The sequence below is a fragment of the Dermacentor andersoni genome, chromosome 6 (assembly GCF_023375885.2).
Source record: "Dermacentor andersoni chromosome 6, qqDerAnde1_hic_scaffold, whole genome shotgun sequence".
Lineage (NCBI taxonomy): Eukaryota > Metazoa > Arthropoda > Arachnida > Ixodida > Ixodidae > Dermacentor > Dermacentor andersoni.
In genome coordinates this window covers 37,539,315-37,564,427 of record NC_092819.1, presented here as the reverse complement: position 1 = coordinate 37,564,427, position 25,113 = coordinate 37,539,315, and the positions used below count along the sequence as shown (strand labels likewise).

The following is a 25,113-nucleotide window of genomic DNA, read 5'->3' as shown; positions in this document are numbered from 1 at the left end:
TGTGTTACCAACTCTGATACAGAAAACAATGCTTCATACATGGTGCTTCCAACAAGGGTGAGTACTCCAAGAAACTAAGGAACTGATGTGGCTGCGTTCATTCAGGTGCATAAATTGAAGTTGCCATCTCTGCAATACCGTGCGTCTTACAGACTGCCATAAGATGGGAGACAGTTCACTTGCAAAGTTGGCGTTTGTTCGGTGTGAAAACATGCAAATATAAAGGCATTGGTTTGTGCTTTGTGCTAGATGCCCTTTTCAGTTTAGTTTAAGTGGGTCTACAAATCTCACCTGAAGTAAAATATAGTGAGTAATTTTGGATGCTCTTAACTCACATAGAAGTATAGTAGAACCTCGTTAGTACGTTTTGGAAAAACGCGGGAGAAAAAACATACTAACTGGGAAAACATACGATCCGAATTAACTAAAAAAAAATTAACGTACTGAACTATCGTTGACATCTACGTAATGCGAAGTGTCGTGCTGATTGTTGCAGCCCAAGTGTGCTGACGCGTGTCGAGCTGGTGGTGGCCTGAGACGCCTGTCTCAGGCGTCTCACAGGCCAGGCCTGTGGCCTGGCCTGTTTTTTTATTGCTTGTTAATTTAAGAGGGTGACGGGAAACCGAAACGAAATCGAGCTTGTGGGCGATGCCGGATGCCGTCGAAGCAGCGAACGGCGCTGTGTTTGGATTATCGCCTACTAAAAGCGTGCATACGCTACCAATGGCACTACGCACCACGCGCTGTAAAACAAGTAGGTGAAGATGCTTATCACACTAGTTTGGCGGCAATAGCTGTGAGTGCAGCATGCAAACATCTGGGCAGAGATTTGCTGGTACCGGAATAAGAAACTGCGCACCATCATTTTCACGTGAGATGGGCGACTATATACTGCTCCCGAGCGCACGCGCCTCGCGCATTTTCTTGTTTATATGGGATCTAGCGACTGCAAAACGTGTGCAGTCAGGTTCCGGAACAGCAGTTCATTTCAGTTATAGCCTATTAAAATGTGCTGCGCTTCAGATGGCACCACGTGCTGTAAAGCAGGCGAAGATGCTTATCGCAATAGGATTGGTGGTGATTGCTGTGAATTCTGCGTGCAGTGACCCCGGAGATTTGCTGGTACCGAAATGAGAAACTGAGTGTGTGCCAGTGTTTTCACGTGAGAATGATGGGCGAGTATTGCGGTGAAGCTGCTGTGGCAGGCAGCTGTATACTGTTACCGATTGTATGCACCTCGCGCATTTTCTTGTTTTCATAGGCTCAACTGGCTTGAAAACGTATCATACGATCGCAGTTTGGCAATGTACTGAACATTTGCGCCGAGAAATCGTGTTTTCCAGGAACATATGAACCAGCAAAATATGAGCGTAACTCTATTGGGACATACTTTGTGTTCTTGGTTGCGAACGTTGGCGCCAGGAAAATGTACGTAAGGGAACGTATCAATGAGGTTCTACAGTAGCCGACCGATATTCCGGACTTGTAAGGGACCGAAAAATAGTCCGAATAAAAGAACAGTCCAAAAAATTCGTGAGTTGCAAAACCAAACTTTATTACAGTTAAACTGGACTGAAAAAGTTGCGGATGGTCCCTTGTTTTAAATTCCTGCTTTTTGTAACAACGTCTGCTTGCATCTGTGCAAGCGTCATGTTCTCGTCATACACACTAGACAACAATATTAGAGCGTTGACGTCTTGCGTTGATGTTTGCGGGCGGCCAGAGGTGTCGGAGTCGGAGTCCGAGTCGCTTTGCAGCGGTGCAGCAACCTGGCGCACAATCTCATCATCCACAAGCTCCACGCATAACTCTGTTGTTTTCGGTCGCGGCAAACTCGTGAAAAGTAACAACAGGGGGAAGGTGCATCTCACTGCCGCGCAAGTCGGCAATCAGCTGTTCGCCGGTGTCGATGTCTTCAGCGGTGCCGTTTGCCTCTTAGGTCATGGGCTCTTCAGAGTTGCAAAATCCATTATACCTAAAACAATTCGCAGTTGTCGAAGGCTGAGCAGCCTTCCAGGTATCTGCTAGCATGCCAAGTGCCGAGAACAGGTTAACGGAGTAAGTCTTCCCGTTGTCAAAGCAAATGAGTGTGCGGCCAAGTAAATGGGTGCGGTAGTGCACCTTGAGGTTTTTAATGACCCCTTGGTGCATTGGCTGGAGCACACTCGTTGTATTTGGCGGCAAGAATTTGAGACGAATATCTTGCAGGTTGTTTACGGCGCCGTGTGCCCCGCAGTTGTCTACGACTATTACCACTTGCCTCTTCTGGCGCTCAAACATCCGGTGTAGACAATGGATGTAATCTTCGAACAAGCTTTGTGTAATCCAGGCCTTTGTATTGCTGCTGTACCACACAGGCAGGTTCTTCACACCCTTACAGCAAACTGGGTTTTTCGCCTTCTCTATCACTAGAAGGGGCAACTTCTCGGTGCCAACCGCATTTGCCCCAACCATGGCAGTTACCCTCTCCTTACTGTGCTTCCCACCAGCACAGGCCTCATTAGTAAAGGAAAGTGAACAATCCGGCAGCATAATGAAGAATAGACGTGTCTTGTCACAATTAAAAATGTCTGCGGGAGCATTCTCTTGTAGCAGAGCCTTCAACTTACTCGTCCGGTAATCCATGGCAGCAGATTGTTCCACGGCACCGCTCTCCCCGCAAACTTTCTTGAAAGAGACTCCGTGCCTTTTCTTAAACCCACGGACGACCCATCAGTGAACTTGAAGTCCTGAATGCCCATTTTTAAAGTGAACATATCGGCTTTCTGCTTGAGCATGTTGCCCGAAATGGGGAGGTTCTTTGCTAGGACTTCTTTCAACCACAGCTCTAGGGCCTCTTCAAGCTTCAGATGTTGTCCTTTCCAGTCATTTTTTGTGGTCTTGCAATGCGACTGGTCGACTGCAGACAAGATCTTTTCTTTGTTTTTCATGTAATCAGACAAGGTCTGTTTGGAGATATTAAACTCCTTCGTGACGTCGACTTGGGTCAGTCCTTGCTTGATGAGCCTGATGATGGCGGCCTTCTTGTCCAGCATCATGGTTGAATTGCTTCTTCGACACATTCGGTAGAGGCGGGTGAAGAGCAGGGGCCATGACATCGAGAACCCGTCAGCGTTGCGCTGAATGAACGGCAGCAACACATGGGAATAGTGATGATACATTGTATGGCAGCTAGTGATGGCAGGTGATGATTTTAATTGCATTGTACTGGATAAAAGCAGGCGGATCACTGCTGGTCGAAAACGTGCACACCACCACCTACGACACTGAGGCAAAACTGATGATGATGGTGGTTATCATGAGCATCACCTGACGTTCATAGGTGGTGTCCAAAACTGGCCTTGCATGACTGGTTTCCGGCTCTCAAAATCGCTTCTGCCACAGGCTACAGGCAAAAGCATGGCCTTTAAGATTGGCGTTTCTTACAACAGGCGCCACTATTGCCGCGTGTATTTAGATGCCTCCTATACTTGCTAATCAAATTACTATACTGATCCAAGCCACTTCACGTCCGATCCGAAGCTAGTCAGGTGGCTCAAGATTCAAAATGGCGTCCTCCCTGACTCATAGCGCGGGTCCATCGCGGCAAATTTTGGCTGGAAAATCAAACTTCTGGCTTTATGCTGTCCGAAAATTTGGACGCGAAAATGCATTAGCTCTAGGGAACCCTGATGGTGCATTTGTGAAGTCCGGAATCCATCAAGTCCAAATTTTTGGAGTCTGAAAAATCAGTCAGCTACTGTACTGTATTTCTAACTGCAATGTCAATGTTGTTGTGAACAGTGGTGCAGTTGTAGTTTCCTTATTCAACACTGTGCTGCCTGCTAATAACTAATCACTGTTTAGCATGACCAACTTGCAGTTTTCCACACTGCTGCTTATACTAGCAATGAAGCAGGCACACTGCTAATGCTTACTCGCTAGGTTTGACATTCCACTCTGTAGAGTTCTTAGTGTGTATGTTGAAGTATTGTCTGCTTATTACAAGTCTCGGGACAAGAATGACCTTGTCTTCAAGAATAATCAGGTGTAAAACATTATTCCAAGTTGGCGCAGAAAGCAGGAGTGTCGATTCCCAGGACCTCATCAATGCATCGGCAATTTGTGCCTGCTCAGGTATCGCGTCTGATATTTTCACATTCCATCTCGTTTTGTGCAATTTTTTGCATCTGCATTTTTGAGGCAGATGCAGATGCTCTCAGGGACAAGACGCGTTGGTTTCCACGGGCAACGCCGTTCAAAGTGTGTTACTTACGCATTTTCTATGCCGATCCCAGACAACAGTCCCCAATTGGTGGCGCTGCAGCGGATTACAGCGTTATTTATGCACGCGGCAGGCTGCACTTTTTTTTTCTTTCTTTCTGTTTTTCCTCTCCCCCCCCCCCCTCCCCCCCAGCGGCTGTGGTCCTGGCCTCTGCAACTCTGCTGTTTTGGTAGCAGTACGTGGCAGAGGTAATTAGCGCCATCCAGCAAGAAAGCAAATCCGCTTCCCTCTCGCCCTTCCTCACAGTTACGCTATCCTCACCCTCACTCTCTCAACTCCCTCGTAACTCCCTCATCTTCGACGATCTTCGTGTGTGCGCGCCTCCCTGCCAGTGCCAGATTAGCCAGCTCCTTGAAATGTTGTTTTGTGCCGTTATCGGGAAGCGAGCGTTGGCCAGCGTGGGCTGTTTCGTGGTCCTCACTCATTGTGTGCTTGTGACCTACGACATTTCACGACTCGCACCATTCGTGCATCGTGCTATGGTGCATGAATACTTCAAAAACAAGTCCTTCTTTTAACTCGAACAAATTTTTGGCCCTCTTCGAGTCCGAATTATCGACATTCGACTGTATATGACAACCAGCTCCTTCATTACTCGCATTGATTTTTCACAGACTAGCCATCGCTCAAGTTCTGATGGATATCTTGCCATAGAGGTCTTGAAATCGGTGCTAATGTTAGGATTTTCACTAAATGAGTGCATTTATTACTTCCTGGCCTTAAGTTCTGAAATTTCTGCATGTGTCTGAGTGTAAACTGTGTGGTAATTTAGTGGAATGGTAAGTTAGATAATTAGGCATTGTAGTTTATCATGCAAGTAATATTTGCCTATTTCCGTAATTTACCTGAAAAGGGGAAATATCACAATATGATATAGTTTACAACTCTTAATTCATTTCATGTGGAAAAAGGAAGAGGGGGGGGGGAGGAAGACACCTGGCATATGTAGTAGTCAATGTTGGTGACAGCTCTCGATTTTATAAAAACATGATGGTGGGTTACAAGGAGAGCTTAGTCAAAGTTGAGGAGTTGTGGCTGCAAAGGTAAAGCTAGTTGAACGACTTCAGTTGTGTTACCTCTGATTGCAGAAAAATGAGGAGGAGCAAAGTGGCTTTGAGCGGGACCGAATTGAGCACGCCAAGAAGATCATGCGGCCGTTTGTTCTGCGGCGCCTGAAGCAGGATGTGCTGCAACAGCTTCCAGTCAAACATGAGGAAGAACGATACTGCACCATGACTCCTTATCAGCAGACCTGCTATGTCAACATGGTGGCTGCACTCTCAAAGGAGGTGAGTGCATAGCACTGCGCAAATGCCTATATTGCACTCACCATGAACATTGAAGAATTTTCTGCATTTCTTGTTACCAAAGCAATCACTCCAACTCTCTATATTGACTTGTTTCAAAATAGCAAGACAATCATGCAAACCTGGGGCTACTGTGAGCTTTCCTGTGGGCATGAGGATGTATAAGGCATGCTCTTAAAACTGTTTTCTGTTTCTTTAAATAGAAACTCACTTTGTTTATATATCTCGACACTATATTGTGTGAAATATTTTCCATTATGTTGTTTGTGTATAATTAAAATCCTTGAGTGTTTGTCCCCTCTACTTTTTTTCGTGCAACTCAGTTATAACAGTTATCGGGTATAACAGTGGGATTTTCTTGGAACTTAAACGTTGTTATATAAATGGATTTGTCTGTAGTAGCACTTTGTTGCCCCTGAGCTCTGTTACACTTTCTGGCTTGCATCTGGGGCACTTATGTTTGTGTTCTTGTTCGTGTTCTTGTTCATGTATTTCTTCCTTGTCAAAACTTACCATGTTTTCTATAATAGCAAAGATGCTGAACTTATTGAGGTGTTCATTCTTAAAAAATATGGTGCTACCGCAGTTCAAGGAAACTCAAGAGGGTCAGTCAGGAATGCTGATGAAATTACGACGAGCTTCAAACCATCCACTGCTCCTGCGCAACCACTACGACCTTGAGAAACTGAAAACAATGTCCCGGGTCCTGCTGAAGGTAGTATCTCTAACAGACTTCATATTAGTTTTTCATGCTAATGCCTCTTGTTACTAGAACTTACGTGAATCATTTTCACAATCAAGCATATTTCCACCAGGCGACCAGTTGGGAAAAGGCAAATGTTATGCTGCCATAATGTGGTCTGTTAAGTTGTGTGAGCGTAGAGACACACATACATATCTTGGTGCAAATTTTAACCATGTGATAAAAAATTGTTGCATGTAGTTTGTTAGCCTATGGCAGTATTTGTGGTAAGTTCTGTCACATTTAGCGCATTATATCGAAACGGCTAGAGTGCCACAATAATTCTAATTTATTGCCTGTCAACACAAAAGAAGAGGGCAACAAGAAAATGCAGACTGGAAGGAATCAAAAGTGGTCTTATAAGGGACATCTCTGCCTAGAGAGAAAGATGTTTGGACCACAAGATTGTCTGCTAGAATTACTAGAGGGAGCTCTGGCTCTGCGATCATTGAGCTTTGTTAGGAATGATGGTTATCACATGAATTTGTCTGATCTTTCTGTTTGTGGCCTCATGTGTTCTCGTGGATTTGTTCACTATATTTTACCTACCTTTATTGGCATAAATTTGAAGCAAGCCTAGTTTTATAAATGCAGAAGGCAGCAAGACAACGCGCACATGCATATTAACCGAGAATGGTGATATTTGTGACGCAACAGGCGTTGTCCAAATTCTCACTGCAGCCATGGTTGCCTCTGAATAACAGAAAAAGATCTCGAAGGCTATGCTTTCGCTAACTGCATGTGTCAAAAGCAATTTTGCAGCCAGAACCACTGGCTGCATCGTAGATACCATGTGTTTTGGGCACCAGTTTGGTATGTTTTGTTGAAAGTGATCAGTTAGCAAAGTCACAAAGCCATTTGAAGTCAGAAGGATGATGTTAAGGCAAATTCATGTACAGTTGCTGATGGATCTTTTTGGACTTGATGGATATTGCGGACTTTATAAATGCACCTTCAGGGTTCCCATGGCGCTAATGCCTTTTCTCGAGTGATATTTTGGATATCTAGGCCCCAAAGTTCGATTTTCCGGACTAAATCGCTCGTTCCGAGCCATGCTACCCGATCTTGCAGACCGCCATGTTGGATTTTCCGCTGGCCTAGGCAGGCTTGGCTTCCACTGGCCCGTTCTATAGCCTCCAAGATTTGTATGTGCACGCTTTTCATAAAGAGCGGGTCAACATCTCCTAGTCTCGGAGGCCATGCCTGCTCTTGGCTGTCAAAACGCTCGGGGGGGGGGGGGGGGGGGCAGTTTTTATTGTTTATTTCTTTTTTCAGTCAGCACTGTCGTCATTATCACTTAATTCAGGATCCATTTTTATTCATTTACTTAATTTAAAGTATTGGTTGCCATTTGCACGGGGTGTGTCCAAAAACCAGGTGTGTCTCGGAGACGACGTCGCATCTTTGTGTGTGTTCGTGCGGCTTCGCATTCATGTGATTGGCACCACCCTCGTGTGCCTTTGCGAGAGCCAACTGTTGCGAAGAATCGTGGCTCCTTTCTTCGATCTCTGTGGTGATTTCCGGCAACGGAGATCGCAAATCACCAACACAGTGACGCTCTTGTAAGACTGTATACAGAGACAACTTCACTCTTGCGCATATCCAGGTAAATCTGATCACTTCCAAGTGCAGTATGAGGCAGGACATTATCAGAGATTTTTTTTTTAGCTGTTCTAAGCGTAGTAGATTTTATTTATTTGGCTGAATGAGTTTTTCGGACTGTTAGGTTTTTCTGACTATTTCTCGGTCTTAGCGAGGTCCGGAAAATTGGTCAGCGACTGTACATACTTGCCATTATTCCCATTACTGGCTAAATCGCCATGCTTGCAGCTTCTGCAGACACTGGTGCTAGAGTTCCCTCTAGTGATTTTTAGAGAAATCTTTTCCACAGTTTCTATGGAAGGAGTGTCCTGACAGAAACAAGTCTCCTGGATGAATGATTGGCGCCAGAGACGTACCTTGTTCAGCTGTTGTTTGTTTATTGCCAATGTCCTATCTTACAGCTACAGCATTTGATAAAGAGTTGATAATTCGATACGAAGAAAACCTGTGGAAAGCTGTATGTGCTCAAACAAGAAGCATAATGGGTTTGGCAGCATTTGGTACCAAATATGTCTGTCTTTGTTTGGCATTACATCCAATTCTTTTGGGCACACCAGCTGAGCTGTGTGATGTATGTCATATACATGGGTGACACAGCAGCAATTTATGTTTATTAGAGAGATTTTGCTTGTCCGTAAACTTGTTACCAGGGGTGTGCGAATATCGAATAGTAGATTTGGAATCGAATATATAAAAATTTATCACAAAACTTAAGGCTTACAGGTTGTGTGAATGTTCAGAACTAAAAACTGCAGTGTATAGTACTGTATCACATTCAATTTGACCTTCGTATCGAATAGAAATGTTTGAAAACTTCGCATATTTTCGAAGCATTTCGAAATTTGAGAATACCAGTATGCATGCCTTTATTAGAAGTCTATGTTTATCTTTTTTATATCTACCCTAGTTATAGCGTTCTCATGCGACTTTGTTGACCAAGCATACCGATTCCGGAATTATACAATATCGATAATGATGATGATGGCTTTTCTTAATTTTTAAAGAAAACATCTACTATTACATTTTTAGGCTCTGAATGTAATGTAACTGTAGCATCATTATAATATCTGTAGCTTGTACTTATTTATACTATACCTTGCAGTTGTAAGATAGTATAAACCATCTTAACATTGGTTAATGTATAAAAAATGCTAATCTAACCGATAGTAGGTATTCGGTCTGGCACCCATGTGCTAGATTTCTGGAGCCTTCTGTTATTTCTTTAGATTACCACTTGCAAACATGCTTGGCGCATGTTTCTGTCGCTGCAAGTGTTCAACTTTGTTCACGCTTTGGTTCTTCTTTCTGCTCAATTGTGCGCACCTCTGAACTAGCCAAACCATGGACGAGTTGGTTCTACGGGTGTTCCGGAGTGCCATCTGGTAGTTCTTCGAGTGCAGAGCTAGTGATGCGGGGTGCCGCATGTGCAAGTTGCACCTTAATGCCCACGGGCACTACCACCACTCTCATCAGTCACCTAAAGCATCACCCTGATCCATTCAGGCAGTTTGAGAAGCTCCATTCTACCAAAGGCTCAAAACAGACGATCGTCCAGTGCAGGGAAATAGAAACTGAGTGTAAAAAGTACTTTCATTCTGCGTATCATCAGCGTATTCCACTTCACGCAGCATTTTTTTCTTAGTAACGAACCTCTTTTTAACCTGAACACAGTTTTTAGCTTTTTAGATGAAGTTAACACCTTAAAAATCATTTAGCCAGGTCGTGTGTAGTACAGCCTTGCCTTTGAGGCTGTAGCTGCACTGATATAAGTTTTTACAGCACATGCCTCTCAACTCTTGCTGTACGTGAGGAACCATGTGGAGGCAGTAGTGCTTGAATGCATCCTTTTGTATTACTTCTTCATACCAAAACTTTTGTCCACATTTTTATCACGAGTCACTGTCATTATTTTGAAGCTTACATATTTTATGCAGTTTTCAGCTGCCTGTTCTTAGGCCTCCTTACAGCCACGTCACATCTACATTTGCAACCTAGTTTGACCATTTCGCTTATATTACTCACACAATTCATTACCATATGTCATGGCACTCTTTGACCATAGCTGGCCCTCGTGCCATTAAACGCCATACATCGTCACCATCATCAAAACAGACGACAGACGCTAATAAGGCAGAGGCAAACGCTGCGAGCTGTGGCTAATTCAAGCCGACACTGAAAGGTGATAGTCAACGTGTGAAAATGCTAACACTGGCTTGCACTTACATTTTATCGTGGAGGAGCCAGGCTTTTTGTCTTTGATGCAGGCCACAGTGCCCGTGTTTATGTCTCTGCTGACCTGGTACAATCAAACTTTGATATAAAGAAGTTGTACTTGCAGCGAATTTCATTAATTCAAGGTTTTAAAGTTTAAGCAGTTAGAATAAGTTCACAAATTCCCAGAACGTTTCTGGTGAATAGTGTCTTGTCAGTAGGAACTTGTAAATAAATTGCAGGAAGGTCATGCCATAATGGTATAGTTATGAGCGCCAGCATGTGCAGTGTAGATTGTGCCAGGAGCAATGCATCGAGGTGGCTCGCGGCGTCCAAAATTTGCCTGTGTTGCGTCTTGCGGCATCGTAAATCTTGGACACTATGGCTGACCGCGTTGAGTGCCCGCAGTAATCATCAGATGGCGCCCACAAATTAAAAACAACTGTAAAAAGATACAGATATTTGTGCTGAGAAAAACAAATTCACAGTTTCGCCAGAAAAGTAGAGCTTTGATGGCGATAGCATAGCGACAACTATACATGTAAGGTTCCTGGTGTAATTGGTTTCATGTGTGCTCAAGCAAACATGAACAGGTCTCACTCGATGACCATGAACTCGCTGTCACAATGCGTGCGAATGCTTCGCATTGTGTCTCGGTCCCGGTGTGTTCCGGTGCATGGTATTCAGTGATGTTTATGCCGCTCAAACTTTTCATGCGGAAGGACGCTTGCAAACAACTTTTGTCTTGGCCAACATTTTTATAGTTTTTCGCCAGATTTGCCAGCCATACAGGTTCCCAGTACATGCCGAAAGCTTCATTAAATCGAAACAGTGTTACAAGATTGATAGCAGCAAAAAAATATATCCATGGTATTCAATGGAAATAAGATTGGGAAAGGAAAATAGGAAAAAGAAATCAAAAGCAAAATTTCATGAAATCTGTGTTCGTGATATTGAGGTTTGACTGTATTCCTTAAAGGGTGTAGGTATACAGACAAGCTGAATCTCAGACAGTAGCACTGAAGCATTGAATTATAGAAAGCTGCACATTGCTTGCCCTGTAGTCTTCATTCCTTGCATATGATCGGATGCGGCACACTTCTTGCATATGTTTGTGTGTAGATATTTGTTGACTTCGATTTTTCCATAAGTTGCTATGTTCTTTCTATTTACTCAGGAGCCAACATACTTTGATGCCAATCCCGACTTAATATTTGAAGACATGGAAGTGATGTCGGACTTTGAGCTGCATATGCTCTGTGCCAAGTTTCCTGTAAGGAAAACTTTTCTCATTGGTTATCTTACCTGCCATTTTCACCTGTTGTTTGCATTTGCTGGATGGGTTTGAATACTGGACACTCTAACTCTAGTCTCAATAATATAATTTTTCATGAGAACAAATTGCAGCATGAGCAAGAGAATACCGGAAATGGCACAACCAGTGCTGTTTATTTGCTACCACGCGTTGCCAAGTAACCCAAACCCACACTTAGAATGTTTCAGTCTATTGTTGCCTCCTTACTGTTACTGCCTCTGGACCTTTAGATGGATGGACTTTTCACAATAATATGAACTGCACCTTGTCACTGCTTGTACAAGGATAGCAGTCATCTGACTTCCTGAAGTTGCGTTCTAAACCACACGGTTCACTTTGGGGCCAATACGTGGTGAATCTTAATATGATTTTCCGTGTCGAATTGTTTCATATAAAAGAAATTGTGTATAATGAAGCAGCTGCAGCATTTGGCTTGTCTAGATTGAAGCCATTGAGAGGAGGTGCTATTGCTGTGAGACAGGTGCTCTTTGTTGAGGAAATATTTGTCATTTCTCAGTTGTCTGTTGAGTGTTTCATACCATTATTGCATGATGGGACTATTGTTTTTGTTAACGTACGGGCTTGATGAATATATTGCAAAAGAACAACAATTGTATTGAACATTATGATTTAACCACATTATCTGAGCCTCTTGTTCTTCCTACACTCTCATCTAAACGAGACACTATGAACGGGTGGATGTCTGACTTTCGCTTTATTAATTACTTCTCTCCACCTTGCGGGTTTCCGCAGAACTACTGCGTCAAACACTTCTGCCTTTGCTTCGTGTGTTGTCGTATTTTTTCCTGATTTGCCCACACTTCACAGGTCCTTCATGAGTTCAGGCTTGACGACGACAAAATTCTTGACTCGGGCAAGTTTATAGCATTAGATTCCTTGCTAAAGGAACATAAAGAAAAGGTGAGTTTGTCTCTCTTTCTCTCACATCTGCAAATGAGAATGAAATGCTTTGTGTCTTGTTCTGCAACTAAATTCTGCATGAGCCTCGTTACAAAATAAACTTGTTTCTTTATATTGTGCAGTCTTAGCACTAAGACAGCGTTCTATGTGTGCCTGCATGCATTCACCTTGTTGTTAGGCCTTGCATTCAACCAGCAAAAAGGTTTAGATACTGATAGTCCACTTTTTCCGTATGAAAAAGCTAAACTGTCTTGTGAGAAGAGAAGGTGCACGATAAATACATTTTTCTCGGGGTTACTCTTGTGGCTTGTATAATTGTCTCACATTCTTGTTCAATTTCTGTGTATTGTTTCCTCCAGAACAATCGCGTGCTAATATTCAGCCAGTTTACTATGATGCTGGACATCCTTGAGGTGTACCTCAACATTAGGGGTCACAAATGGCTGCGTCTTGATGGCTCGACTTCTGTGGCCGACAGGTAAACACTGCCATTTCGGGATTGGGGTACCTTTGTCTTATTTGCCGAGCAGACACTATGAAAGTATGCTGTGTATCTTCTTTAAATCTAAAGCTTCATGTAAAATTCAGCAGCATGTGAAAAACTTCACAATGCCTATTTGATATTCTGTCTAGCCAAAGATGATCAGAATTTAAAAGGTATGCCTAAGGGTGGACGAGGGTCTTAAAAATTTTGTTTTTGTTTAACTTATCCTGAATAAATTTGGCAAGCAGGTGCATCCTTGAATGGAGATTTCAAATATGTCATCTAGAAAGAAAGATATGACAAAATGCCATACTACAATTAGGTAATTTCTTATGCGTCATTATAGTAATTTAAGATTTGAAAAGTCATTTTAAAGAAGTATGTAGTTGCTCTCAAAGGCTCACCAGACAGGCTAAAGCTACTAGTAAAATTTTATACGGCTATATGGTTGATGAAAAGTAATTTTGGAAGTTGGAGATAAAAAATTACCACCTTGTAATAATTGGCTTGCATATAACCTAATTACAGATGTATCAAGATTATCAAAAATAAAAAAGAAAGCTTTAGCCTGTAGTTACTGAAAAGAATGATACCAAGTTTTTTCAAATCCGTTCATGGAAGCATCCTCAAAACTTCCCTGAGGCACTCCTCAAAAACAACGCTTGAGAAAAATTGCATTCACAGTTCTGCAAAAGTTGGAAATTTTATCCATTGAGCCTGTAATAAAGAGAATGCCTTTAGAATGAAGCTCAGATTTTGCTGAACACCATATTTATTAAAATCGGTTCAGGGAAACATGAGGCACCTCCATTAGTTTTCTTCTTCTTATATAAAAATGGGCAAATGCCCTGCTCATGTCACAGTTTTCGTTTTCAAAGTGCAAAAACAGCACCCATGCCGCAAAACTCCCCACTATTGACGGTACATGCATGAGCCCACGTCTTGTTCAACAAAAAATGTAAGCCAAGGACACAGTTGCATGTCACTCACATTTCTAAGAGCCGCAAATGTACTGTGTCTGCTAATGGTGACGTTATATATGTGCTACCTAGTCTCAAAACGAGATCTAGACTACAAGAACTCGTGGTTAAATGGAGAGTCACGGGTACAAGCGCCGGGGGCACTGTCTATAGTCGGGTACACTATGCTAAGTAAAACGGGATGCCTGTGACATCTGCATCGTCACATAGTCCATGACTTTATGACACAGGGCTTTGCTGTACTATAGCAAAACTGCCGACGCTATATGGGAGTGCATGACGCGTTGGTGACTTTTACGGTCCAATAACCGGCACGTACTCGCCGCATGATCAGATAATGGCTGCGCTTGCTTTCTGTATGCAAATCCAGTTATGAACTTCTTAAAATAAGCGTCTAATAACTGCTGCTTGCAATCACGGTGTCATAAACAAAGAAACAGCATATCAAATTTGAAGCAGGTCTAGCAGGCGAGCGGCTGCCCATCAAATCATTGCACTGTTGCCATAGAAACATACAATCGTAAGAGGCCACTCGGCTTGCTGCCGTGATGAGCCAATAACAGGGCCACTTGCAACGTGAACTTCGTCAGACTGGCCCCTGATTTCTTTGTGCTTTTTTTATGCAGCTATTGTAGGCAAGGAGGGCGGGAACGAAAAGGCGGGAACTTTGAGCTTTCAAACGATGCCAAGATTGCAGCGCTCAGCGGCAGTAAAGACTAAAGATGGCTCCATGAATGCTCATGTTCCTACCATCCACACTGACAATATATATATATATATATATATATATATATTACATTAGAGTACGCTTTCAGCTAAATCGTTTTGATACAGCATAAATTAGGCATTGCAGATGCTGAAACGAGTGGTTTCCAAAACGGGATTTTTGTCGGTATCTTAAATTTTTTAAGACCCGTGTCCCCCCTTAATAACACTATGAAGTTGGGTTTTGGTTTTGGTTGTAACTACTACTAGTGTATGGGACCATCTGCTTTCGTTTAATCTCTCATCTGTCTGCTTTCAGTGCATTGTTTTCAACATGTCTTACTCTTTTTCACCTTTGATGTCTGTGCGTTCATTGGTGTTCCTTGACTCATTCGCTTTCTTGTGCTCCTGTTGTTGCAGGCAAGACTTGATAGACAAATTTAATGAGGACGACAGCATCCTGGCTTTCCTTCTCTCCACACGGGCGGGAGGCCTTGGGATTAACCTCACGTCTGCTAATGTGGTCATCATCCATGATCTAGATTTTAACCCTTACAATGACAAGCAGGCAGAGGATCGTTGCCACCGGCTGGGCCAGAGCAAGTAAGAGTCAATGCCTGCATTCAAGGCTGAGCTCGCTATGCACCATATTTAGCAGTTTCAATTAAAAACTGGCCCGTTTTTTTTTTAAATCCTTAAATCTAAGCCGACCCTAGAGTTTGGAATATGATTATTTTTGAAAAAACTATCGGCCTAGATTCGAATAAATATGATAATTAAAAAAATAAGAATTTCATTTAGATGGCGTGAAAGCAATGTGAACCTCATCTACCAAGGCAAATGGGATAAGGTAGGTCAAGGCTAGCTCAATGGTTACAATAACGTCGGTGTGCAGGCTAGTTAAATAACATCGGCGATATATAGAATGGCGATGCAAGGCATAAAATGAGAGCTGTCGAAGTAGGTGGAGAAAAATGATATACTGGGGAAACTACAGAATGAGTTCAGACCAGGCAGACGCGTAAAGGATAACATCTTTGTACTAACGCAGTGCACAGCGATACAAATAGCTCAAAATAGACCTTTATGGATAGCATTTCTAGACATGAAGGAATCTTACAACAACATAGACAGATGATTGCTATGGGATATTCTCAAGCACAAGGGCATAGACGATGCTTTCGTGGAGCTGTTGAGGCAGATGTATATAGGAACAGCCAAGTACAAGTCACATGGGTAGACTGGAAATACAATTAAATTGTGGAAATTCACTGGAGACTGAAGCAAGGATGTCCTCTGTCTTCATTATTGTTCACACCTTATGTTAAGAGCATAGATGGATGAGTGGAAAGCAGTGAATTAGGTTTTGATCTATGCTACATCCGCAATCAGCAGAAGGTGCAACAGAAAGTTCCTGGGATGATGTATACAGACAACATGGTGCTACTAGCGGACAATGCAAGGGATTTGCAGAGACTTGAGAATAAAAGTGTCAATGCATCGACAAATCTAGGCCTTACGTTTAACACAGAGAAAAAGGGAATTGTAATTGTTAATGAAGAGATGATAATGATGGGGTACCGATTCCAGATTAAGTCATACCCATAGTCAAGCAATATAAATACCTGGACATGTACATAAACAAAAGGAAGACCTACTCATGCATCCACAAAGATGACCTTAAAAATGAAAGGATAGCGGAATGCAGCAATAATGAAACATAGGGCACTTTGGGGCTACAATAAATACGAGGTAATGCGAGGAATTTGGAAAAGTGTAACGGTGCCAGCGCTGTCGTTTGCAAATGCAATTCTGTGCTTTAAATCAGAAATTTTGTCGGGTTGGAGTTTAACCAGATGTCGGTGGGCCAACTGGCTTTGGGGGCCCCCACGATAAAACCACAAATGACGCCTTGCAAGGCGCTATGGGTTGCGCTTCTTTTGAAGTCGGAGAAGTGCAGAGCAAAATTAGTTTTGAGAAAGGACTCGGGAACATGTATGAAAAGAAATGGCCTGCTAAGTGCACGAATGTCTGTACCCAAAAAACATAGACACTGAATGGAGGAAGAGGTCAAGAAAGTTGGCAGCGAAGTACAGGGTAAGTGAAAGTGTAAGTGGACAAGCAGAAGTCATCAGAAAGAAAGTGTGAGAAACAGCGACGGTAAATTGAATGCCAAGAATGGAAACAAAGACAACCATGGAGATTTACAAAAACGACATGAAACAATCGGGAGGAAAAATTTGTATGATAACGTAAAGGGCAGTGCCTTGCTATTTGAGTCCTGAGCTGTCTGCCTGAGGACAAAAACATACCGGAGAAAACATTAGCTACGGAGTCAGGCATGTGTGTTCTGCGAAATAAGGCTGGAAACGACTGGGCACATCGTAATGGAAGGCCAAGATATTCACCCAGTAAGACCTGTAGGGAGTGTCCACCTTCCAGAAGCGTTGGGATTCATATAAGATAGAAGAATTAACTGGTCAGCAGTCGTGATAAGTAAGAGAGAATTAGAGTATTGGTTGAAAAAAAAGCAGGGAAAGATTGTTAGAACCAGAGTCATTACAAGCATAGGTAATGGCACACATAGGGATAGAGGCTTTAAATATGAAAGTTCAAATTCAGATCAGGTTAGGCAGAAAGGCTAGATCGCAATAAGTGTAGTAAAATTTTAATAAGTCAAGCAGGCTAGGCGACCATTTCTCTCCACCCTGTTTCAAAGGGGATGCTAATAAGCATCATCATCATCATCACTTCCAGTTGTGGTGCAAGTGTTAACTATGTGGCAGGCGGGCACTCGGGCAAGAGCCGGCAGGCCCTGCATCCAGGATTGCAGCAGACGCCGCTGTAATCTCGGAAGCAGGGGCATGTGATTTAAGTTGGGAGCGCTCACAGTCGCCATGGATGGAGAGGAGGAACAAGAAAAGGGGCCGAAACCAGCTACACAGCTCGCATGGCAGGCATTTTCTAATAGGGGCATTCATTATGCTTTCAGTTTTGACAGACGACGCTCATTCAGATCACTTCGTCTCCTTTTGAATATTCTTCAGGGTGACCTACTTCAGGCGGGGATAGCATGCATTCTTGCACTTGTGTCAGCATTGAAAGTTGTGTAAATCCTTGCATGCCTAAGAAAATTGCATGAATTTTTAAAATAAAAATATTGTGTAGCTTGAATGTAAATACAGTTGGGATAAATTGAAAATGCTGGCCTTTGAGCCATTTATTCACAAGGTACACAAGGTACTCTATAAGCAGTTGTCAGTGCCAATGTACTGCGGATTGCGCGTGACACATATAATTTCTGCTTGCTTCAACATCTACAAAAATGAATAGACGTTACTTTCTTGGCTCCACTGGCCCAAACCTCGCAGGTCTAAGCATCGGAGTGGCAAAAGTAATTTACTATAATTGTCTAGAAATCACTTTCAGTATCCAAAAAGTGGATACATCATGCCATGATACACTGGCGTTTATGCGATCATTGTAGCTGTCACACATGAGCTCAGCCAGAATAAACACACGCTACCCTCTTGTTTATTCTTGTTTATGACCAATGGCATCTTGCCTAGCCTTATTGCTACACCATATAAACAAATATTTCTGATGTCACAATACCGCCAGGTCTGGCATTTACAGAGTAACTTTAGGATCAAATTAATGTAGTATTTTATGTTTTCCAACTTTCATACTTGTCAAACGTCATCCTTTTACGTGCAAGAAACCTGTGAAAAAGTTTCTACAACTCTGAAGATATGTGTTGGCACTCCTTTAAGCTAACGTCTCAATTTTTTACCGCATATGGCTGCTCAATCCCCAGTGCAGCTTCGTTGTACAATACATATTACTGCATCGCTTTCTCACCTGGCATATGCTCTCCTTATTTTTTCAGGGAGGTTTTCATCATAAAACTTATTAGTAAAGACACCATTGACGAAGGAATTCTAGCTATTGCAAAGGACAAACTTAAGCTTGAAAGAGACATCACAGACGACACAGGTGAGTGTTGTTTCTGAAGGCATTCTCTTTCTCATTGGTAGTGTAATGTGTTGTAATATACAATTCTCACTCTGGTTTTAAATATGTTAATTGCTTCAACACTACTGTTTATTGATAACGTACCTTCTCTCAATATCCAATCTTGTATAAGGTAGCCATGGCACTCATTCACAGGTTACATTGCCAACTTTTGGTTCCTTCATCGTCCTATCTTTTTGCTTGTGTATACTTCCATCACCATTGAAGTCTGCCAGTACTAGGGTTTCAACAAAGGCCATGAAAGCACATTTAGTGACTGGATGTTCAATATAACAAATTAATGAATATAATGAAATAAATCTAAAAGTTTTCTTTCCGATATCAGCATGTAACAAATAATGTGCTCCTAACTGATATCCAGTACAACAAAGGTATTTTCGTGTGGGATGCGAACTACATTGTAACAAGGTTTGACTATAGTAAAACTTATTGACAGTGTAACTGGGATGCTGTTAATGTATCTGAGTGCTATAAATGTAGCTTTAGAAGTATGAGTAGCTTGATCATAGGTTACAGTGTTCTTGCAGTGGTATAGACTTTCAGATTGCGCACAATATGCGTAATGCTGTTCTGTTTTGGTCCTTGCCAAAATGCAACTGTCAGGGCATAGCTGCCATGTTATTTGAATCTGTATGGGCATTCAAAAGTTAGATTTAGGTAATAATGGAAAAGGGAGCACCACTTAACTATCTGAGCTTAGAAACTGGATGGTGAGACACTTTGCTATAGGGGCTATAAGAGGCAATGAAGAAGTTAAATTTGAGTGATGACTTTTTATCCTGCATTATTGGTAGGCAGCCCATGGCAAGGTCAAAGTCAGAATTCCAGCCCAGTCTTCTTGTACCAGTGAGGAGTGCAGCTCTATAGAGCTTGCAGGTGTAACAGAAGTGCACTAACTCATGTCTGATTTTTTAAAAAAATTTTATTAACTTTGTCATTTGCTCTCCCTGACTTTTGGCTTTGTTTATTTCATGCAGCCAAAGAAGACGTGGATGTGGCCAGCGTTGCCCAGATTCTCAAAGCTGCACTGAGCAGCTAGTTATTTTCTTTAAAAAATGGTCTTTCATCATATATAATATTTTTTTTTTCTTCAAAGACACTGTCTGTTCTTCACTGAGACATATTATGCTGTGACGCAGATCTGTTCTTTACTCTTTCTTTCACTGTACAATTTTGTGATATACATTTCGTTCTTTTATAGTAAAGCTCTACAAAGCTCAGCATGTTTCCTTGTGCAAGTGCTCAACATAACGTGCATGCTGGCAGCTCAGGCTGACGTGACTGCATCATGTGAAGTATCACAAAGTCGTGATCTTATGAACTCAAATCATTAAAAATGTTGATTCAGGCAATTTTGAAACTGTTGTGAGCATATTTTTATTCCTAATTCAGAAGAGGTCCATCTGATGTTTGCGTTAATTCAACTGTCTGAAATGGGCAGCAATAAAACATATAAATTTTATTAAAATTCTTCAGCTAGTTTCATTGCGTTATCAAATGTGGACTCCTCACCTGCGCTTTGGAAAATATTTGAGGTATGCACACAAATTTGATTATTTTGTGTGCAGTGTACTTGGAGAAATACCTAATCATTTCAGTAATACGAATTTGCAGCACATCTAACCAGAAGTGCTGGTTAACAGGCACTTCTGGTTAAACAGGCCTGGAGTGTGGCCTGATCCCGGTGACCAGAGCCGGTAACACACTCCCTCACCAGAGCAGGATTGGCCACCCTGCTGCAGTACTTGGCCACAACCTCCTATATGAACAGGAAGCCGAGAGCTTCTATGAAGACGTGGAATCTGCGTTGGGTAGAGTGAAAACAAAATACGCTATACTGATGGGCAACTTAAAGGCCAAGGTAGGCAAGAAGCAGGCTGGAGACAAGGCAGTGGGGGAATATAGCATAGGCACTAGGAATAGCAGGGGAGAGTTATTAGTAGAGTTTGCGGAACAGAATATTATGCGGATAATGAATACCTTCTTCCGCAAGCGGGATAGCCGAAAGTGGATGTGGAGGACCCCGAACGGCGAGACTAGAAATGAAATAGATTTCGTACTCTGCGCTAACCCTGGCATCATACAAGATGTGGATGTGCTCGGCAAGGTGCGCTGCAGTGACCATAGGATGGCAAGAACTCGAATTAGCCTAGACCTGAGGAGGGAACGGAAGAAACTGGTACATAAGAAGCCGATCAATGACTTAGCGGTAAGAGGGAAAATAGAGGAATTCCAGATCAAGCTACAGAACAGGTATTCGGCTTTAACTCGGGAAGAGGACCTTAGTGTTGAAGCAACGAACGACAATGTTGTGGGCATCATTAAGGAGTGTGCAATAGAAGTCGGTGGTAACTCTGTTAGACAGGTTACCAGTAAGCTATCGCAGGAGACGAAAGATCTGATCAAGAAACGCCAATGTATGAAAGCCTCTAACCCTACAGCTAGAATAGAACTGGCAGAACTTTCTAAGTTAATCAACAAGCGTAAGACAGCGGACATAAGGAACTATAATATGGATAGAATTGAACAGGCTCTCAGGAACGGAGGAAGCCTAAAAGCAGTGAAGAAACTAGGAATAGGCAAGAATCAGATGTGTGCGTTGAGAAAGCCGGCAATATCGTTACTAATATGGATGAGATAGTTCAAGTGGCTGAAGAGTTTTATAGAGATTTATACAGTACCAGTAACACCCACGACGATAAGGTGAGAGAGAATGGGCTAGGGGAACTTGAAATCCCACAAGTAACACCGGAAGAGGTAAAGAACGCCTTGGGAGCTATGCACAGGGGGAAGGCAGCTGGGGAGGATCAGGTAACAGCAGATTTGTTGAAGGATGGTGGGAACACTGTCCTAGAAAGATTGGCCGCCCTATATACACAATGCCTCATGACCTCGAACGTACCGGAATCTTGGAAGAACGCTAACATAATCCTAATCCATAAGAAAGGGGACGCCAAAGACTTGAAAAATTATAGACCAATCAGCTTACTGTCCGTTGCCTACAAAGTATTTACTAAAGTAATCGCAAATAGAATCAGGAATACCTTAGATTTCTGTCAACCAAAGGACCAGGCAGGATTCCGTAAAGGCTACTCAACAATAGACCATATTCACACTATCAATCAGGTGATAGAGAAATGTGCGGAATATAACCAACCCTTATATATAGCCTTCATTGATTACAAAAAAGCATTTGATTCAGTCGAAACCTCAGCAGTCATGAAGGCACTATGGAATCAGGGTGTAGATGAGCCATATGTAAAGATACTGGAAGATATCTATAGCGGTTCCACAGCCACCGTAATCCTCCACAAAGAAAGCAACAAAATCCCAATAAAGAAAGGCGTCAGACAGGGAGATACGATTTCTCCAATGCTATTCACAGCATGTTTACAGGAGGTATTCAGAGACCTGGAGTGGGAAGAATTGGGTATGGGTGGAGTTGATGGAGAATACCTTAGCAACTTGAGATTCGCTGATGATATTGCCTTGCTTAGTAACTCGGGAGACCAATTGCAATGCATGCTCACTGACCTGGAAAGGCAAAGCAGAAGGGTGGGTCTGAAAATTAATCTACAGAAAACTAAAGTGATGTTTAACAGTCTCGGAAGAGAACAGCAGTTTACGATAGCTAGCGAGGCGCTGGAAGTGGTAAGGGAATACATCTACTTAGGGCAGGTAGTGACCACGGATCCGGATCATGAGACTGAAATAACCAGAAGAATAAGAATGGGCTGGGGTGCGTTTGGCAGGCATTCTCAGATCATGAACAGCAGGTTGCCATTATCCCTCAAAAGGAAAGTGTACATCAGCTGTGTGTTACCAGTACTCACATATGGGGCAGAAACCTGGAGGCTTACGAAAAGGGTTCTGCTGAAATTGAGGACGACGCAACGAGCTATGGAAAGAAGAATGATGGGTGTAACGTTATGGGATAAGAAAAGAGAAGATTGGGTGAGGGAACAAATGCGTGTTAATGACGTCTTAGTTGAAATCAAGAAAAAGAAATGGGCATGGGCAGGACATGTAATGAGGAGGGAAGATAACCGATGGTCATCAAGGGTTACGGACTGGATTCCAAGGGAAGGGAAGCGTAGCAGGGGGCGGCAGAAAGTTAGGTGGGCGGATGAGATTAAGAAGTTTGCAGGGACGACATGGCCACAATTAGTACATGACCGGGGTTGTTGGAGAAGTATGGGAGAGGCCTTTGCCCTGCAGTGGCCGTAACCAGGCTGCTGCTGCTGCTGATGATGATGATAACCAGAAGTCTCTTAAAATATATGGACCGTGTTTAGCAAACAGCGCATCTGGCCTTGTCTGCTGCTGCTTAAAAAGTGACAGGGAAATGGGGCAGCAACAGAGTCTCGTTGGCTGTGCAAGTTACGCCAGTGATGTGCTTCCCTCGCGGCGGTTCATGATAGGGATAAGCAAACCAGGCAACACACGAGGCTAAATGTGCTGCTCTTTTATATGCTGCATGTTTTATGTCACTGCAATCATGGTAGGAAGTTCTGCTCCCTAGGGCACCCTACAATTTGTAAGTATTACACTAGGGCAAAACTTCCTAATTGGGTTAATTAATCTTGACTAATTATCCATTTAAGCAGAATACAAAAAATGGTGTGACACGCTTTAGTCAATAGTCAACAACATGCATTTGGCCTTGTCCTTCTAGAGTTCTTCGACATAATTTTAAACTTTAAACTTCGGTTAAAGTTAGCCTGGACACCCAATATGCAGGGTGTTCCACGCAACTTGAGCCAAGATTTTAAAAATGAAAGGCTTGTCAGAATTGACTAACCAGGCACATTCTATTCACGCTGGTCCATAATAACTCAGGCAATTTTTTTCCCTAAATAAGTCCAATTACCGAACTTTTTAATTATTGGGTGAGGACCCCAAGTATGATACACAGATTTGTAGAGCACCTTCAGAAACCATTGATCGAGTTGTTTCCTGTACGATACGTCTCACGTAGTTGTTTTTTCCGGGTTGCAAAGAAAGCCCGCGAAATATGATAAAGCCACGTAACGGAGCGCTTGCGCTGTGGTATCATGCTGCTCTCAAGAGCATGTTTAGTGAACAAGGTCAGCAGCATACATTTGCCCTGTCATCCAACAGGAGCCGCTGGCCCAGCCGCCTACAACCATCATAACACCCTGCCGCCTCTTTGTTACCAGTCACGATGCGGCCTTTTGTGAAGCAGCGAAACCGAAACAGGACGGGGCAGGCTCCTAAAATGTTGGCACTACTTTAAAAAGCGTAGACGCGATAAAGGGGCTTTGGGGCAAGCCATGTGCAATCATTTCTCTCGAAAGCACTGGTTCGGTGCATACATCACTCCCCATGTACGTGGTTACGTCGATTCACGTGATGAATAAACGGATATGCGCAGCTTGGCTTGCATGATGAAAAAAAAAAAGCCTATGCTCATCACAAAGTTTGCACCGCCATGTCCAATCAATTCTCTAGAAAGTGTGTGGTTCGTCGCATACATCACTCCCGAAGCACGTGCTGACGCCAATTAGGCGATGAATGGATATGCGAAACTTGCCTTACCCGAAAAAAAAACAAAACAAGGTAAGCCTATAGCCCATTACAGTGCTGGCCCAGCCAGGACCAATCACTTCTCACGAAAGGGCTGGACGGGGCTTGCATGACTCTCCATGCATGTGCTGTCACCGATTTACATGATGGATAAATGGATATGCACAGGTTGGCTTGCCTGATGAAAAACGCAAAAAAAAACAAGCCTATGCTCATCACAAAGTTTGCACCGCCATGTCCAATCAGTTCTCTAGAAAGTGAGTGGTTCGTCGCATACATCACTCCCGAAGCACGTGCTGACACCAATTAGGCAATGAATGGATATGTGCAACTTGCCTTACCCGGAAAAAAAAAAAGGTAAGCCTATAGCCCATTAAAGTGCTGGACGAAAGGGCTGGATGGAGCGTGCATGACTCTCCATACATGTGCTGTCACTGATTTACACGATGGATAAATGGATATGCACAGGTTGGCTTGCTTGATGAAAAAGGAAAACAAAAAATCGCTGCCCATTCTAGTCCGTGAAGATAGTCGAACAGCGAAGCTGTGTTAGTTAAACCGAGTGTTTCACCATTCTTTCACCTCATTTTCGCTTTTGCGTGCTTTGCGTAGTGAACATTCTTTAGGAGTGCTTTTTTTTTCGGTTCTTCCTTTCTTTCTTCCTTTTCTTCTTTCGGCGTGGGGTTTCTGTTTGTGCTTTGCTGTGGGGTCTGCCTCGGCGCTGCCGCTGAGCTTCGGCTTAGGCGCACAGCTCGGGGTCGGCCCTATGACGACGAGCCCGTTCACGAGCCAACTCTCACTGACGGTCACGGTAGCTTGGCAGCTTCTTCCTCAGGAGTGCGCACTACACGTGGTCTTCCCATAGTTGTAGCTGGGATGGAATGTGTGGAAACACTAATCCAAAGCTCAATATGTTGGGTGCAAGGCCCAACCACTGGAGATGTGGGTGCTGCAATTGTTTTGATAGTTGGATTGGTGTGGCGATTGACGTGCTCCTATA

The 25,113-nt window shown here is 43.0% G+C and overlaps 1 protein-coding gene and 1 pseudogene across 1 annotated transcript in view; one reads left to right on the top strand and one right to left on the bottom strand.

The window, feature by feature from the left end:
- Etl1 (SWI/SNF-related, matrix-associated actin-dependent regulator of chromatin, subfamily a, containing DEAD/H box 1) overlaps positions 1-19,926 on the top strand; it is a 37,688-nt gene extending 17,762 nt beyond the window's left edge. Inside the window, exons 11-18 of the mRNA XM_050170659.3 lie at positions 5,353-5,553; positions 6,158-6,286; positions 11,304-11,399; positions 12,270-12,362; positions 12,722-12,840; positions 14,952-15,134; positions 18,421-18,527; positions 19,544-19,926. Coding sequence (XP_050026616.1) covers positions 5,353-5,553; positions 6,158-6,286; positions 11,304-11,399; positions 12,270-12,362; positions 12,722-12,840; positions 14,952-15,134; positions 18,421-18,527; positions 19,544-19,605 — 990 coding nt within the window. The 3' untranslated portion in view covers positions 19,606-19,926. The remainder of the gene's footprint in view (positions 1-5,352; positions 5,554-6,157; positions 6,287-11,303; positions 11,400-12,269; positions 12,363-12,721; positions 12,841-14,951; positions 15,135-18,420; positions 18,528-19,543) is intronic.
- Positions 1,547-4,399, bottom strand: LOC140218958 (tigger transposable element-derived protein 4-like; annotated as a pseudogene).
- Positions 19,927-25,113: the final 5,187 nt, after the last annotated feature.